This window comes from Dendropsophus ebraccatus, chromosome 1 (assembly GCF_027789765.1).
Source record: "Dendropsophus ebraccatus isolate aDenEbr1 chromosome 1, aDenEbr1.pat, whole genome shotgun sequence".
NCBI classification, from domain to species: Eukaryota; Metazoa; Chordata; class Amphibia; order Anura; family Hylidae; genus Dendropsophus; species Dendropsophus ebraccatus.
In genome coordinates, this window is record NC_091454.1 from 66,455,344 (window position 1) to 66,471,793 (window position 16,450).

General features: G+C 41.0%; 1 protein-coding gene across 1 annotated transcript; it reads left to right on the plus strand.

The window, feature by feature from the left end:
* Positions 1 to 1,554: 1,554 nt before the first annotated feature.
* On the plus strand, positions 1,555 to 16,180 carry STC2 (stanniocalcin 2). Its single transcript, XM_069954995.1, has 4 exons — positions 1,555 to 1,874; positions 10,294 to 10,436; positions 12,792 to 13,003; positions 14,224 to 16,180. Exons 1-4 carry the CDS (start codon positions 1,718 to 1,720, stop codon positions 14,624 to 14,626), a joined length of 915 nt encoding a protein of 304 aa, XP_069811096.1. The 5' UTR covers positions 1,555 to 1,717; the 3' UTR covers positions 14,627 to 16,180.
* The last annotated feature ends 270 nt before the right edge of the window (positions 16,181 to 16,450 follow it).

Genomic DNA, 16,450 nt, shown 5'->3' on the forward strand with positions numbered 1-16,450 from the left:
TTCCACAGTGCCGCTCACCAGGTATTGTAAAAAAAATAAAAAAAAATTTAATGGCAGGGCTTGGGGGGAAAACATCAAACGTCACTAGCTTCCCTCTCCCCGTGCTTGCAAACCGCCATCTGACTGACTCTGTGATCTCCTGTGCTGCCAAGGTCATGACCCAGCTGATGGACTGGAAACACAGCTAGTCAGTAAATGTGGCAGGACACCACTCCAGTCACTGATTGGTTGAGCAGGCTGTTCATCAGCCTGGACAGGCATTCTTATGGGCATCACAACTTGGGGGAAAATGTCTTCTGACAGGAGTCCAGGTGCCGTTCGGATGGCGAATCGTGGGAGTGATTAGAGGTAAGTTAATACCATGTGTTGTTTTCCCCCGTGTCCTGCCATTTAAAAATAAAAACTTAGGCCGAACTTCTTTAAGTTTTAAGTTTGATTAAGCATCATAAAGACAAATGGTGCATTACATAAATTTACATTAATGCAGTGCGAGCCTAGCATACCTCTTTAATATAGATAGATAGATAGATAGATAGATAGATAGATAGATTCTAAGAAAGTTTAGATAATAATGTAGAGATAGATGATTGAATTGATAAGGAGGACTAAAATATTGCAGGGAGATGGATAAATACAGTAAGGTAGATGTATGAATAGATAGTAGACAGATAGATAGACATATATAGATGAGAGATTTATAGAGTAAGGTAGATGGATAAGTAGACAGATAGATAGATAGATAGATAGATAGATAGATAGATAGATAGATAGATAGAGTTAAGAACTTGCAGCACATCCAAAATAGTGAAAAAACTTGTGTTTTATTGGTGCATAAGCAAAAAATCAGCAACGTTTCTGTCTCATCACGAGACCTTTCTCAAGCATGCTTGAGAAAGGTCTTGTGATGAGACAGAAACGTTGCTGATTTTTTGCTTATGCACCAATAAAACACAAGAAGTTTTTTCGCTATTTTGGATGTGCTGCAAGTTCTTAACTATATTTGAAGAGGAGACAGGATCCATTCTCCATTGCTAGGCACTCCGAGCACTGTTCCTGAGAGTGCACTCCACCCTGTTATTTACTAGATAGATAGGAGATAGATAGATAGATAGATAGATAGGTAGATAGATAGATAATGTATAGAGAATGATTAATAATAATAAAAAAGCACAGATTGATAATACAGTAAATACATGGATCAATGAATAACAGAAAACTGAGTATAGATAGAGATGGATAGATAGATAGATAGATAGATAGATAGATAGATAGAAGATAGATAGATAGAAAAATAGATACAGACAGGCAGACAGACTTGAAGCAGGAGCACAAAGAGCAGTGTATAACAAACTGGATGAATAAGATGTTCAGGCTCTTGAGAGAAGTGAAGCAAGTAGTGACTGATGGGACAAGTTGACACTCCATGCATGTTCCCCTCAGTAGTAGTATGTGGGCTGGATCTCCCTCCCACCGAGAGTGTTGTCAAAGTGCCTGCATGCAGCTATTGGTTCCCACTGAAGACAACACCTGCTTGACTCCTTCATTCAAGTGACACCAGAGCTTGCAGGGGATATTTGAGGCACCATCCCTCCCAGCTCCTCATCATTCCCAGCAGCTCCAGTTGTAGTGACAGTGGAAGGGGCTGGCTAAGGATAGGGCTACAGAGCACAGCAGGCTGATCTCTCTTCTCAGCCTCTCACTTCAGTAAGACAGGACCATGTGCAGGGAACTTCTCAGCAGGCTAGTTACACTGGGGCTGGTGTTCGCAAGCCTTGATGCAGTTTATGGGACAGATGCTACTGACCTGCCAGAGAGTATCCAGGATAGAGACAAGGTGGCTAACCAGAAAGGAAGGCTCTCCCTGCAGAACACAGGTATGGATGGCACATGGAATTTGTCACTCTGTCATTTCACTTTGTGTGGTTACATTCTTTGCCTGTTGTAATATGTCAGGAGCTTTGCCTGCAGTCCTGTGGGATATTCTCTGAAAGAAGGAGAGTTGTCCAGCTTATGCATTGCTTTCTATTAACTTTCAGATGGATATATGCAATTCTATAGATATTTTCTATCCTATAAGGCTCTAAGTGTTAGGACTAGAGATACATGTCTGCAATCACGTTCCAGTGGCGATTCATACACTGGGTCTCACAATGTATAAGACTTTATTTCATTGTGTCATGGGGTCATGGCCAAGTTCTAGTTAACTACAGCTGAGCTGTGCATCTCAGCTACAGGAGACTAAGCTGCTTGTCATTTTGTATATTTCTGCTCATCAGTGTGGGATATACAGATACAGGAGCAGAGCTGAGGTTTCCACTGCAATAAAGCTGTGCTGAAGATATTACTGTGTGTTCTGATGTGTTACATTAGGCAGATTCAGCCCTGTAACATCTGTGAATATGGTTTCTATCATTATTCTAGATACACTCTGTATGTTGTCCAAGGGGCAGGAGCCTATGCAATGTGCTAGGAGACTGCATAAAGACTACATTGTCAGTTTAATGGGATATAGCACATATTTTAGCAAACCTGTAAAAGAAGTACAGCTTGAATAAGACATTTGTAGTAATAAAATGGGTCTCGATGACAAGTGCTGTGATTTGTAGTGTGTGAGCACCAGATCCTATCTCCAATGCTTGTGTAAAACCACGTGCTAAGAGTGCATAGCAGAGGTGGAATGTTACTCCAGTCACATGGGGATTGCAGAGTTAATGTCTTCAACTCAGAGGATGAAAAAACACTCATCTCCAGACAGGCTGCAGTAGTAAATAGCTGGGTGTTTTGTCTGAAAAGACCAAGGCTGAGATCTTTTACAAGAAATGCCCTGTCTGATGCTTAGCAAACATGTCAGTGAAATCCAGTTTGCCAATTTGGGTAACACTAGTACTTTGAGGTGACTGGGAGATGCCCAAGAAACCATTCTGCACAGAAAGCTTGTACTGTAAAGACTGTTCTGAGTGTAGTGCTATGTGCTGATTTTCAAAATTATAATTTGCATATTTACATAACCCATTTTTTAAGGATTAAAAACACGGCTTTAAACATGTAATGTGCTTTTCATTCTCGCTTTACACTATGCATTTCTTTGCAGTTTTCCCTTAGGGGAACATTGCATTACCTCTGTGGTCTACAAAACCAAGCCTGATTGTGCCTCTGTCAGGCATAGTTACATTCCTAGCAGGCTAGGCTTGATAATGATTTATTCTGTTTACAAGCCACTGACTTACACTGTGCCAAGTGGATAGCATTGAGTGGGAAAGTTCCTGTTCTTTCTCTACAGAGCTGACAATCTTTTCTTGCCTCTTCCAAAGCAGTTAACAAATGGGGGATCAAGTAACGGTATTAATATGTTTGCAGATAAACTGTGATAACATGGTGTAATAATAATTTTTGTTCATATCTTCTACAAAGCTTTTCTATCATCTCATATGTATCTTTTTCATTATCTGTTCATTGATATGCCATCTACTATAATCTCTCTATCTATCCATCATAATAAATCCATATTATATACATGAATTAAATATCATTGTGTCATGATGGCCTTTTCTCTAGTACCCTTCTAGTCAGAACAAACAGACAAATAATACATGCCAGACAGACCTTATAGGAATGTTTAGGAAGGCGAGAAGGATTTTAGCTAATTTATGTGAATTCTGTACAAATAACATGACAGGTGCTTTTTATAAAGTTCACTACTTGTCTCTTGGTTTAAAACGGTGCACGTGACTGTTTCAGTAGACGCGAGACTTTACTTCATTCAGGACTCTGGCATATCTAATTTGTATGGGAGCAATATCAGGACTCCCGTCTCAATGGAATTATATTTAAAAACACAGACAGTGCGTTCCAGACATTTTAGAGGGAAAAAAGTGACAGATTCTTGTTGAGGGATTGCAGTTCTTTCCTCATCAGAGTGTGGGAAACTTGGGTAGCTTCTAGGAACAACATAATTAGTTTTAAAGAAGAGAACAGGACGTCATCCCAGTGTAGTCAGAGAACTCTCAGATAGCTATTTATATCCTTGCAATTGTCATATTTTACTCTATGAGGCATCTGTGCGATAGTGAAGATGGAACAAGCAGTATTTGTGCATGGCACTTTAAATACCCTCAATATAACCATTTGTCATGTATTATTATGTGCATTCAGTAACTATAATATGTAAACCCAGCCTTAGCACTTACAATTCAGTCTACTATTAGGGCGACACATATAACTGTAGGTACAGGGATAAGAATCTGTTTAGTGAGAAGCCAGCTAAATTATTACAATATCTGGAGGTGGAGGCAATAAACTTACTAGAGAACTTGTAGAACGGGCATGCAGGTTCCAGGGTGGTATCCATATATGTATAGATATAATTTTATTTTATTTATTTATTATTGGAATGTTAATTTATGGGCAAAAAAATATTGTGTATCGGTTTCTTTTATCATGAAGTGTCAGTAGATCCAAGGGATATGTGGACTATAATCTTCAATCTGTTAGCAGATAAGGTAGCAGACATTGATGAAAAGGTGATCTCACTAGATTGTATTGTAGAAAGAAATGAGATAAGAAATTCAGTGGATGAAATCTCTCCAATATTACTCATATTTTACCCAAATGCAGGAATGTATTATTATGAATAGTAGGCTAGTTCCCTCAAGAGCAGAACTATTTTGTGCCATCCAGCTGCCAAAGGGCCACCATCTACAGAATTTGGATACATAAAAGCCTAATGCAATGTACTTTATAGAGAACAAACTAGAGAGCTAGTCAGAGATAGATAAATATCACATGTATGAGACCGCCAGTGTAACCTCATGTATGACATTACACTTCAGGTACAGCAGAAAAGTGCAGCCCAATTTGAAGGGAAATGAATGTATGATTAAATGAATGAACCACCGTACTGCCTATATTAAGAGCTACGTACCACCAAATCTGCACCACTGTGCTGAGTTAGCTAATGCGGCCCTATTTTTAATCGATTGTCCAGTTCTCGTGATTTTTACCAGTATTCTGATATGCAAATTAGGTCCATTGTGCACTTTAGGAAAGCCAAGGATAACCAGTTTAAAGATATCTGCCCCCCAGATGACATGCGGGCCTCCTCTTCTTCTCAGTCCCACTTCCAGTATTGTTCCCGGGTCAGCCTGTCAGTGCAGCCGAATCTCAGAGCCGTCATCAGGGCGGGAAATGAGTCCTACTGTGCAGTAGGACTTAAACCCCACTCTGATGATGACTGCCCACTGTGATGAAGCATCAGCTGATTCAACAGTGGCATGAATCTGGTGGTATGTAACACTTAATATAGGCAGTAAAGTGGTACATTCACTCTAAATCGGTTGTTTTGGGATATCTGTTTTTGTTTGATGGGGTTCCTCAATAAAAAAGCTGATTATAGGGTATCTACTTTTATGACCCACAGAAAAGCAAAGAGAACATATAATTTTTCTAAAGGGATCTGTTATTAATGCGGCGTTTACACGGAACGATTATCGTGCAAAAAAAAATCGTATGTGTAAAAGCAGCAAACGATCAAGCGACGAGCGAGAAATCGTTCAGTTTGATTTTTGAACATCTTTTCAAATTGTCGTTGGTTGTTCGCCAAAAATTTGCAGATCGTTCCATGTAAACAGTCGTTCACCGATTTAACCTATGTGCGAGATAGGCTTAAACGATCGCAAAACGACTTTTCCGTACAATATATCGTTCCGTCTAAACGCTGATCTTTATTTTAAAAAATTGTTACTTCAAAATCGTTAATCGTATGATCGGGCGAATTATCGCTCAGTGTAAACGCAGCATAAGGCATCCCAATGCAAGATTTGCCCAGGGGCTTCCAATTATTAGTTACATCTGTGTTTTATGCTTTACACAGAGAATAGACTAGAATATCCCTATTGATATTTTATATACCTTCAACTCATCCTGATACACCCACCATCACTGGTGATGCCTCCTTTCCTGCTCAGCTATATAGCTTATATTACTGTTGATAAATGTTATTACATGCGCTGTTCTAGAAATCTGATTGTCTTGGCCTGTTGTGTCAGACATGAGTTCCCAAGAAGAATGCTTGTTAGTATGTGCCTGAAAGGGGTATCTGTGACCCAAGTTAATGGGTGCGTCAAGGTCTACCGTGTCTTTGATTACATCTAAGGAGTCTTGATGTGAGGGACAGTAGAGCATTTTGTAGCCAAAAGACAAAAAACAAAGGTCTCTTGTGTGCATTGTGTTTGTAACAATTAAACATATATTTCATTGAGCAGTGTGTTCTGGGATATCAACCAAGGGTTTAAAAATAACTGACAGTAAGGTGACCCACATTTGTCATGCAGCTTTGGATGTGACTGGAGTGATGAGGCATATTAAAAGAAGAAAACAACATATTTGCCAAATTGATATTACATGAAGAATAAATGTAGCTTCACGTCTTTGCAAATACTCTTGGGTATGCAGGCTGAGGTTTAGGTCACAGTCCAGACAAAGCAGCATATTTTGAATAGTAGAACATAACTTGGTACCTTGTGAGAACAGACAATTCTCAGCAGTATGTTTTTTCTTAGTTAAGAAATGTTTGCTAAGTATAACAGCCAAATGAAGTACAAGTAGGGTCACACTTCCTGGCTTCTCCAGCAGATGTTTAAAACATACACTGCTCCCATAGGTTATAGGGTCAGCTCTCTGCAGAGTATTTGATATCCTCAATTTACAACTCCTAGGGCACTCAATAACCATGGATGGGGGCAAAAGGGATGTTTTCAAAACATTTATGTTACTAAGTTACTGAGATGCTCACTCACTTGTGTGACGTGAATCTGGAATAAACTGACACAGACTCCAGCAGCATGGACAGTTGAGGGAATGTTTTCAATCCAAATGAAAACTAGGTCAATTCTGAATATTGTTTTCATAAAAATTACAATTTTAATCCAAACATAAAAATGAACAGAATGGTTCATGTTAAATTGAGACATTTTGATCATTTTATTATAGCAGAATTCTATCACTTTATATCCTAAAATTATGCCAAATGACTGAAATGTTCCTAACCATTGGACGAGTTGTACTTCCAGCCAGAACACATGAAATATTACTTCGGTAGGTAGAAGCCAATCTAGACAAGTTTTTAAGGTGGTTTACTTCTGTATTTTAGAATTTTAAAACTTAAATTTAGCCAGGATTACATTTTGAGATAGACCAGCAGAAATTCTAAATTCTGCCAGGGTAAAAAAAAAACATTGCCTCCCGTAAAACACAAGGGGGACATTTATTAATTCTGGCGTTTTTCGCGCTGGGCTTAAAAATGTCTCTGCAGCACCGAGGCTCTGAGGATTTCTGCAGAGGCGCAATGCTTCTACATAAATCTTGTACGCATTGGAGCCTGTCAATGCACACAAAGTGAAAACTACGTCAGCTCAAAGCTGGCGTTGGTTTCCTCAACATTTTTGCTCGGAAATTTTTTTTTTAAATGCGGCGCATTCAGAGGTTGCGCCCCCTCTCCATGCTGCTGCACCACCTCTACACCCCCTCCCCGCCCCTCTGGCGCGAGGGATGAAGAGAGACCACTTTTGAATAAATTATATGTTCCAAAGGTGTTTTAGGGGTTAGTGATAGCTCTAGAATTACCCCTTAAAGTCATACATAGTGGTGTGAGATAATCAAAACTTCCTCTGGAGCAAATTGCACCATTTTGCAGCATGCTCGCCATGTGGTCATGCAATGGGCTAGAGTTTACCACCCAATAATTCTAGTGTTTAAAATCTGAAATGGTAAGTGCCCTAGAACACATTAAATATTACCATTAAAGGGCTAAACAGTACATTTAATATCAGAGTCCCTGACTTTCTTTTAGGCTAGGTTCACCTCTGGGTTTGACCCTCTGCCTTAAAGAAGCACTCTGTTCTTTTTTGGCTCCCCACTACAGCCTTGCACCTGTGATGATCACTTTTCTTTAACACGGCATCATTACGGTGTTGTGCCGTTACAGCGCCATTCAAATCCTGCTGGCCCCCACGTGACCTCTTCTGTGGCTGGCCCATATCTAAGAAGCCCGGAAGTCAGAGTCTTCAATGAGAGCACTCTCATATGGATTTAATGAGGACATTGATTTACATAGTTAGTATGTTTGAAAAAAGGCACATGTCCATCATGTTCAACCAAGGAGGGGATGGATTAAAGGATTTCTGGTGTTTAAAAGCCATAGGGAAAAAAGAGGGGTCAGAAGAATTGTGATGTAGACGCCAGCAGGATCAGTGAACAACATTAGACGTTGACGTAAATCAGGACTTAAACAGATCACTTTATTTCCATTTCTCAGTTGTCCAAACATAACAGAATAACAGAATTGAAGCTCAAATGCAAAGTCAAAGCTCAAAGTCTAATAGCAGCCACCACTAGGCGTCATTCTAATTGAACTCACTATTTGCTATAAGTCAATGGGCAGAATGCTCCTCCTTGTGAAGGCTGAAGATAAAGAGCATTTAATTCTGGAACCATTTGGTTCCTCCTTTAATGCTGGATTCTAGATAGCAGAAAACCCTAAGTGGCCACTGCATCTATCTCCATAATACCCACAATCTGATTTTAGCCACGCAATATTGTGAAACCAGCAAAGGTATGGCTTTAAGCTCTCGAAATCCAGTGTAAAACAGATGCCAATTCATCCAGCCATGTGCCATTTGTAGTACTGCTGTGTGGGCAGCGAATCTATAATATCATTATTTAAAAAAAAAAAAAAAAATTCAAGGTATTACAATACAGTAATACCTTATGCCACACCTCAGTATCATAATGTAATTCCTTGGTTTTATACATCTATGTTTTTCTGAGTGTCAGAGAATGTGAAGCCATGACTCACATGTCGTGCTGGATCCTTCACTATGCATCACTTTGTACGTTGAGCGTTGAGTTATACTGTTGATCACTTTAGCCCGCAGCCACTGCTTGAATTACATCTTTCTTAATACATCACCTTATAAGGAGGGCTTCCCTCTTGAATGAAGCAGAACTCAGCAGGCGTACAGAAATTTGTATTCCTTTACAACTGTTCAAAACCTGGACATATGCCAGGGTTTTCGCCAAAGTCAGGCACGTGCCCTTCCTGATGTGAGTCTCTGTGAGACAATCTACTGCCACAGCCTGCCCTACCTTAATGCCACTTGTGACAACTGCACTTTTCACTTAGTGTCAATGCTGGGTGCCTCCACAGGTCTGCGTGTCACACAGTACTCATGTGCATCCAAAAATATGTTCTTAAGTAACCACCAATCAGAATTCCAGTCCAAATTCTTGTCAAGAGGGGAAATAACAGTAGTAATAACAGAAGCACAGTTGTAACAGCCAAGGACATAGCTATAGAGGGTTCCCAGGAGCCTGAGGGGGGCCATAATGTCTCTCTTCCCCATATAAAGACGCTAGTACGAGGATGAAGCATTGTAGTTGGAGGGCCCTGTGACAGATTTTGCTCTGGGACCCATTAGCTTCAAGTCACGTCTCTGACTTTAACACATATTGACTCCTGCTTGTGGAAACTTTTCTCTTATTATGCAGATAGATATATTACTTATAATTGAGCTTTGTCTTCTGACAGCCCACTTGGCCAGTTAATATCCCACTTCTTCCCACCACAACACTAACTCCACTAGTCTTGAATGTGCAACATATGGCCAATAATCCTTGTATATTGTTAGGACTAGAGTTGATCGAGCAGTCAAAAACTCAAGTTCTTGTTACTCGAGTCGAGCATTTTCAATGCTTTAGTGCTCAACTTGAGTAATGAGCTCCAATGAAAACAATGGGAGATCCAAGTAATTAACCAGGTGCCCCCCTCCTTGGAACAGTGGAGGGTACTTGGTGAAAGTAAAGTAACAGTCTTAACTTACCACCCCGGCGTGTGCTCTGTTTAAGTGGGGGGAGGTTTTAAAAGTATACTTACCACTCCAGTCTTCTAGCGTTAATTTTCAGTATCGCTGCTCAGTCAGTATCTTGCCTTAGCCGCTGATTGACTAAGCAGAGTCTCAGCTCAGCCAATTAGTGGCTGAGGCACTGATTGGCTGAGCGGCAAATGACTTGCTTATGGCTCCAGATGAAATAGACTAAAGATGTATCAGATTTAACAAATAACCTAAACTACTGTGATTACACTGGCGCATTTGTAGACTGTGTAGTCTGTTCTAAGTTTGCATTGTGTAAGAATTAGACAGTAAGTAAATGTGGGCTACTGCTTCCATTTCTATGAACCTAGTTGTGTGACTCACTTCCTTTTTGCACACCGTTTTACGTTGATTTCTATGTTTTCAGCTGAAATTCAGCATTGTCTAGTCAACGCTGGAGATGTTGGATGTGGAGTCTTTGAATGCTTTGAGAACAATTCGTGTGAGATCCGAGGTCTACATGAAATCTGCATGACTTTCCTACACAATGCTGGTAGATTCGATGCACAGGTATTGTAAGCATGTATTGGATTGCTTTAATTTTATGGCAATTAGAATTAGGGCCGGAACAAATAATTTTGGTGCCCTAGACAGAAAAGGCAAATGCCCCCCCCCCCCCAAATAAAAAAAAGACGAGTGCAGGTGCCTACCGCCATTGGGCTGGAGCCTATAGCAGCTGCGGGGCAGAGTGGGTGCAGACAGGGACGATTCTATCTCTTCTGCTGCCTGAGGCAAGTACAGAAATAGCCCCCCCCCCGCCCCCCCCAAAAAAAAAAAAAGAAAGAAAATTATGAGACCAACATTTAATAAAAAAGCAACAACATTGTACAGCATTAAACCCAACACCCCCCCCCCAGTGACAGTATAGTGGTGATCGGGGTGCAGTGACATCCAGTGACTCACAGGTCTCATCACAGTCATTCTCTTTGTCTTTTCTTCTCCATTCGGTCCGGGCCATCATAAAGACTTCTGTTAGCCATGACCATGGGCCATCTATCGAACAAACATTTTAGGCTCCACAATTTACCAACACTCTTCTAACCCCTCTATAATACCCTATCCATAGTGCCCCAACATTAATAGTTCCCCCTATTTGACACCCACACAGTAACTAGCCCCTTCTCTTCCTCCATGCTGTAAATATATCCCTTTTGCCCTGACACTTAATGAGATCCCTTCTGCACCTCCACACTATTATAATCCCCATTCTCCTCATTCAGTAATAATCCCCATCCTGTCTCCTCACATAGTCCTAATCCCCATCCTGTGCCCATTGGTAGTCATAATCCCCCATCCTGTCTCCTCATGTAGTCATACTCCCCCCCCCCTCCCATCCTGTGCCCAGTAGTAGTCATAATCCCCCCATCCAGTGTCCCCATGTAGTTATAATCTCTCCTTTATTTTCCCTACTGTTTCCTCATAATCCCCCAGTAGTTCTCCTGCTGTATCCTTCTGTAGCCCCCACACAGTGTATAGCCCCCACATGGATGATATCCCCCTACTGTATCCTCCTGTAGCCCCCACACAGTGTATATCCCCCACTGTATCCTACTGTAGCCCCCACACAGTGTACATCCCCCACTGTAGCCCCCATACAGTGTATATCCCCCACTGTATCCCCTGTAGCCCCCACTGAGTGTATACCCCCACTATATCCTCCTGTAGCCCCCACATAGTGTATATACCCCACTATAGCCCTTACACAGTGTATATCCCCCACTGTAGCCCCCACACAGTGTATATCCCCTACTGTATCCCCTGTAGCCCCCACTTAGTGTATAACCCCCACTGTATCCTCCTGTAGCCCCCACACAGTGTATATACCCCACTGTATCCTCTGTAGCCCCCACTTAGTGTATACCCCCACTGTATCCTCCTGTAGCCCCACATAGTGTATATTCCTCACTATAGCCCCCACACAGTGTATATTCCCTGTAGCCCCCACACAGTGTATATCCCCCCATTGTATCCCCGTGTAGCCCCCACACAGAGTATATCCCCCACTGTATCCCCTTGTAGCCCCCACTCAGTGTATATCCCCCACTGTATCCCCCACACAGTGTATATCCCCCACTGTATCCCCCTGCAGCCCCCACACAGTTTATATCCCCCTGTAGTCCCTCTCCTGTGTCCCCCATCTCCTGGATAAGTTAAAAAAAAAAAAAACAAGCTAGCTACTCACCTCACCAATTGTTCCCACGCTGCTGTGTCCTCGGTAGTGACTCAATTCCATACCGTAAAGGGCACACAGCTCCCATGTAAGCCCCACCCCGGCCGGATTTCATTGGCTGCTCCACTCCGGGCTTCCTAGCAGTCAAAATAAGACCCTGCTGGACCCCCTACCCTAATCCGAACGTTTAGTATTAGGGTTAGGGTTGAGGGTCGGATTAGGGTTACTACATGACTTAACTATCCCCTTCCTACACAACAACTCTAACCTAACCACACAGACATGTCAATGGTTTTGATCAGTCTGGGTCTTAGTGCTGAAAACTTCACCAATTCCTAGATACACAGTAGCCATTGTAAGTTTATGGAACATGTTTCCTGCAATGAGTCAGATCAAGCAATGAGCCAGGGAGTGAATTACAAATCTGCCGGCTTCGCCTGGCTATATGTAGTGATAAGTGGCGGTTTCACCCCCGGCCAGACCAGCGCCCTGACCAAACTGAACTTTTGATATATTCATGTGAAAAGTTATTTTCCATTAATGACAGTAATGCTTTCGTAATGCCCAATCCAGAACAAATAAAGGTGCATATGGCCATTTTCATAGGGGTTTAATGTCTAAAGTAACTAGGCAGATATTTCCTATTGCAGTATACAACAAAATTTGCTAAATAGTTGATTTAATTTGTATTTCAGGGCAAGTCATTTATTAAGGATGCTCTTAAATGCAAAGCTCATGGACTGAGGCATAAATTCAGTTGTATCAGTCGTAAATGCCCTGCCATTAAAGAGATGGTGAACCAGCTCCAGAAAGAATGCTATGCCAAGCATGACCTCTGCTCTGCTGCCAAGGAAAATGTTCAAGTGATTGTGGAGATGATTCACTTCAAAGACCTCCTGTTACATGAGTAAGTGATGATGGTCAGGAAGCGTTGCAGCTCTGCCAGGGGCATTTTGTGTCCATTAGCTTTGGAATTCCTTCTTTTAAAGTATTTAGCTAGTAGCATGAAACTGACATTTGAAACATAATTCATATGCTGAACTGACACTTATTAATGATAGTTGAACAGTCATGTGTTTTGGGTAGGTTGTTGGTTTCGAAACTAAATAATTTTTAACTGTTCACACATCATTTGTCGAACATATTGTTAGGATCCATTATTAATACGCCAACACATTCCTCCATGACTCTAAACTCTCTAGAGTTCTGCATATAACGTGTAATATTTGTTCAGCTGAAATGGTAAAGATGGGCAATACTATGGATAATTTGTTTCGGCACATAGTTCCATTTAGCAATATCCATGGATGAATACGTTGAACTTTCCTTATACATCTACTGTAGTTGTTCAAATGTTTTAGTTTGTCACAACTGGCCCTTCTTAAAGCGACTCTGTACCCACAATCTGACCCCCCAAACCACTTGTAATCCAAGATCTGTCCTGTGGTCCGTTGGGAAGGTAATGCAGTTATTGGCCTAAAAAACTACTTTTAAACTTGCAGCCCTGTGCCCAACGACCATGGCCTAGATTGTGTATGTATTAGGTTGGCACAACCTCTCCATCCCTCCTCCCCGCCCTCCTTATCATTAGGAATGCCCCAGGCAGATTTTCTCCTATTCATCAGCTGTCGTAAGACACCTCTACAGTGTTCACGGCAGAGGAATAGGAAAGAGGGTGGGGAGAAGAGACAGAGGGGTGGTGCAAAGTTAGGGCACAGATACTCCAAGCCATGGCCGTTGGGCACAGGGCTGCAAGTTTAAAAGTTGTTTTTATGGACAATAACTGCATCACCTGACGAACGGATCCCAGGACAGATCTTGGATTAAAAGCAGCTATCCAAAGGTACAAGTGGTTTGGGGGGGGGGCAGATTGTGGGTACAGAGTCGCTTCAAATAAAAAGGAACTAATTGGTCCTATACATAAGATGTCAGTGTGTAAAATACTCTGTAATCTTAGGAATGTTAAAAATCTAAATATTGCCATGATCTGGGCTTGGACAGTAATTTGAGATGCAGTCTTTGAGTTTTTCCCAAAGTGACGAAAAGTGATCCTGGCCAAACAGCCCCTTTAACTTGTATGTATTATATCAGTAGTTTAACTAACATGATTCTTTTCCCTTCCTATAGGCCCTATGTTGACTTAGTCAACATTCTTCTGACCTGTGGTGATGAGGTAAAAGAAGCAATCACCCGAAGTGTGCAAACTCAGTGTGCCCAGAATTGGGGAAGTTTATGTTATATTCTTAGTTTTTGCACCACTGCCATACAAAGTGATGCAGCAGTAGGGTCCAGTGCCAGCCCAGGAAGGAAGCAAGGCGACTTAGTGAAAGGAGATACAGGAAAGTCCCCTCGTAGCCACATTGATTATAGCTCACAAACTGACCTGGATAAAGATACCAAAGCAACAAAAAGTGAAAAAGTCAACAAGTTACAACCAAATAACCGTGGAAAGACGAGCTTCAATAAAATGGCGTTCGGTGCCACAGAGAGCTCTGATAAACCGGTAGGCCTAACCGATGTCCGGAGGTGAAATTGTCTTATTCCTAGCTTTTTCCATTCTCCTTCATTGAGAAGTTTATCATTACTCCTACTATGGACATTCCAAGGCATTTATTACACAAGAGGGCAATGCTTTGCCTGCAGGTCATCTTCAGATTTTGCAGCATTACCCCAAGCTGCTATAGAGAAGATGTAGCAGACAATATTACCATCCTTCAGCTAATTTCACCTGCAGAAATTGATGGTGTCAGATACGGCTACATGTACAAAAGACAAATGAGATCAAACAGCTCAGGTAGTTTAGCTACAGTGAAAACTATAGTGTCCCTGATAGACGTATGCTCTTCATCTATACAACCCCTGTAATGTAAACAAAGGTTAATATGAGAGCTATAGCCCATAAATAAGTATGTTCTACCATTTCACTTTGGACATAAGAGGATTCAACCATTATGTCTTTACCCAGATTCTATGGACCACCTACGAATTTTATTCTATTATATCACTTTTCCAGTCTGAATAGTAGTGTGTACGAAGAGAAAGTTTTTATATTTTTATTTGATTTTTGAAGCTTTATCCACACTCCTCATTCAACTCTTTACCCGCTTGTCCTACTGTATATCCATATAAAAGATTGTTCAGCAGCTCCTTGTTCCCTGCTAACTAACACTGGGACCATTGCCTTATCTGCAGGGACCAGACCAACCTTTGTCTGCTTCATCTACAATCTAGCCCCGAACCTGGCTCTTTGCTAAACAGTGGGATGTAGGCAGGGGTTTATGAGATGTTTTATCAGTTTTTGGCTACAAGTTAACCACATACCTAACTAGCCCAGTAACCAGTTGCCATTGTCAACAGGTACCTTTTCTCCTATATATTAAAAAAAGCTATGGGCATATGACATATCCAACAGAGTCCATGCAAAGCATTGAATGTCTTGTTCAACAGATCACCTCAGCATGCATCATATCAAATTATTATTTCATATTACAAGGATATATTTCTTTACCTTTATACATTGAACATTGCTGCCATGGTGTGCGTGTGTGTATGGGTATACACGTGTGAGCTTATATGTGTCTTTAAACTCACATATTAGAGTGGTTAAGATTGAATGAAGGTTCGGGTGAAGTTAAGTGTATGTTTACATGTATATCTACTGGTTCCGTCTTTCCTATTGTATATATTTCTTGCTTCTATTTATTGTATTGTTTTTCTTGATGAACACAATAATACACACATATATCTACATACATGCTCGTTGTGCACACACGTTTCTTAATATACACATGTACAAACACAGGTACACTGGAGGAAAGTTATTAAAAGTGGTGCAAGGGAAAAATGGAGCAGTTGCCTGTGGCAACCAATCCGATCTCAGAAGCCATTTAGAAAAGCATTTGTTGGTTGCTATAGGCAACTGCACCGCCAGTTCTGATAAATTTCCCCCATTGTCTCTGGCTCAGCTAATTTAACATTCAACATCTTTTCCACCTTGTGTTGTACATATTTTACGCCACTAGTAGTATATTTTGTTAAGCAACTTAATATAATTTTATGCGGATCTGTAATGTTATTAATGTCATAGCACATTATTTATTGTTATAATTATTATTTTATTATTAATAAACATTTTATGTTTAATCAGAGTTGTGTTTATGTGCCCACTGTTGTCTTGCCCATTGCTATACAGCTTTTATAGAGAAAGAATTGGTTCACACTACGTTCGGGCATTATGTTCCGTGGGCACATGTGAATAGTGCTACCAGAAGTGTGCACCCATGTGCTACTGCTAAGTGCTACAAGTCACTGAAAAGACATTTACAATGTTATGAATATACTTGTGCGGAGATGA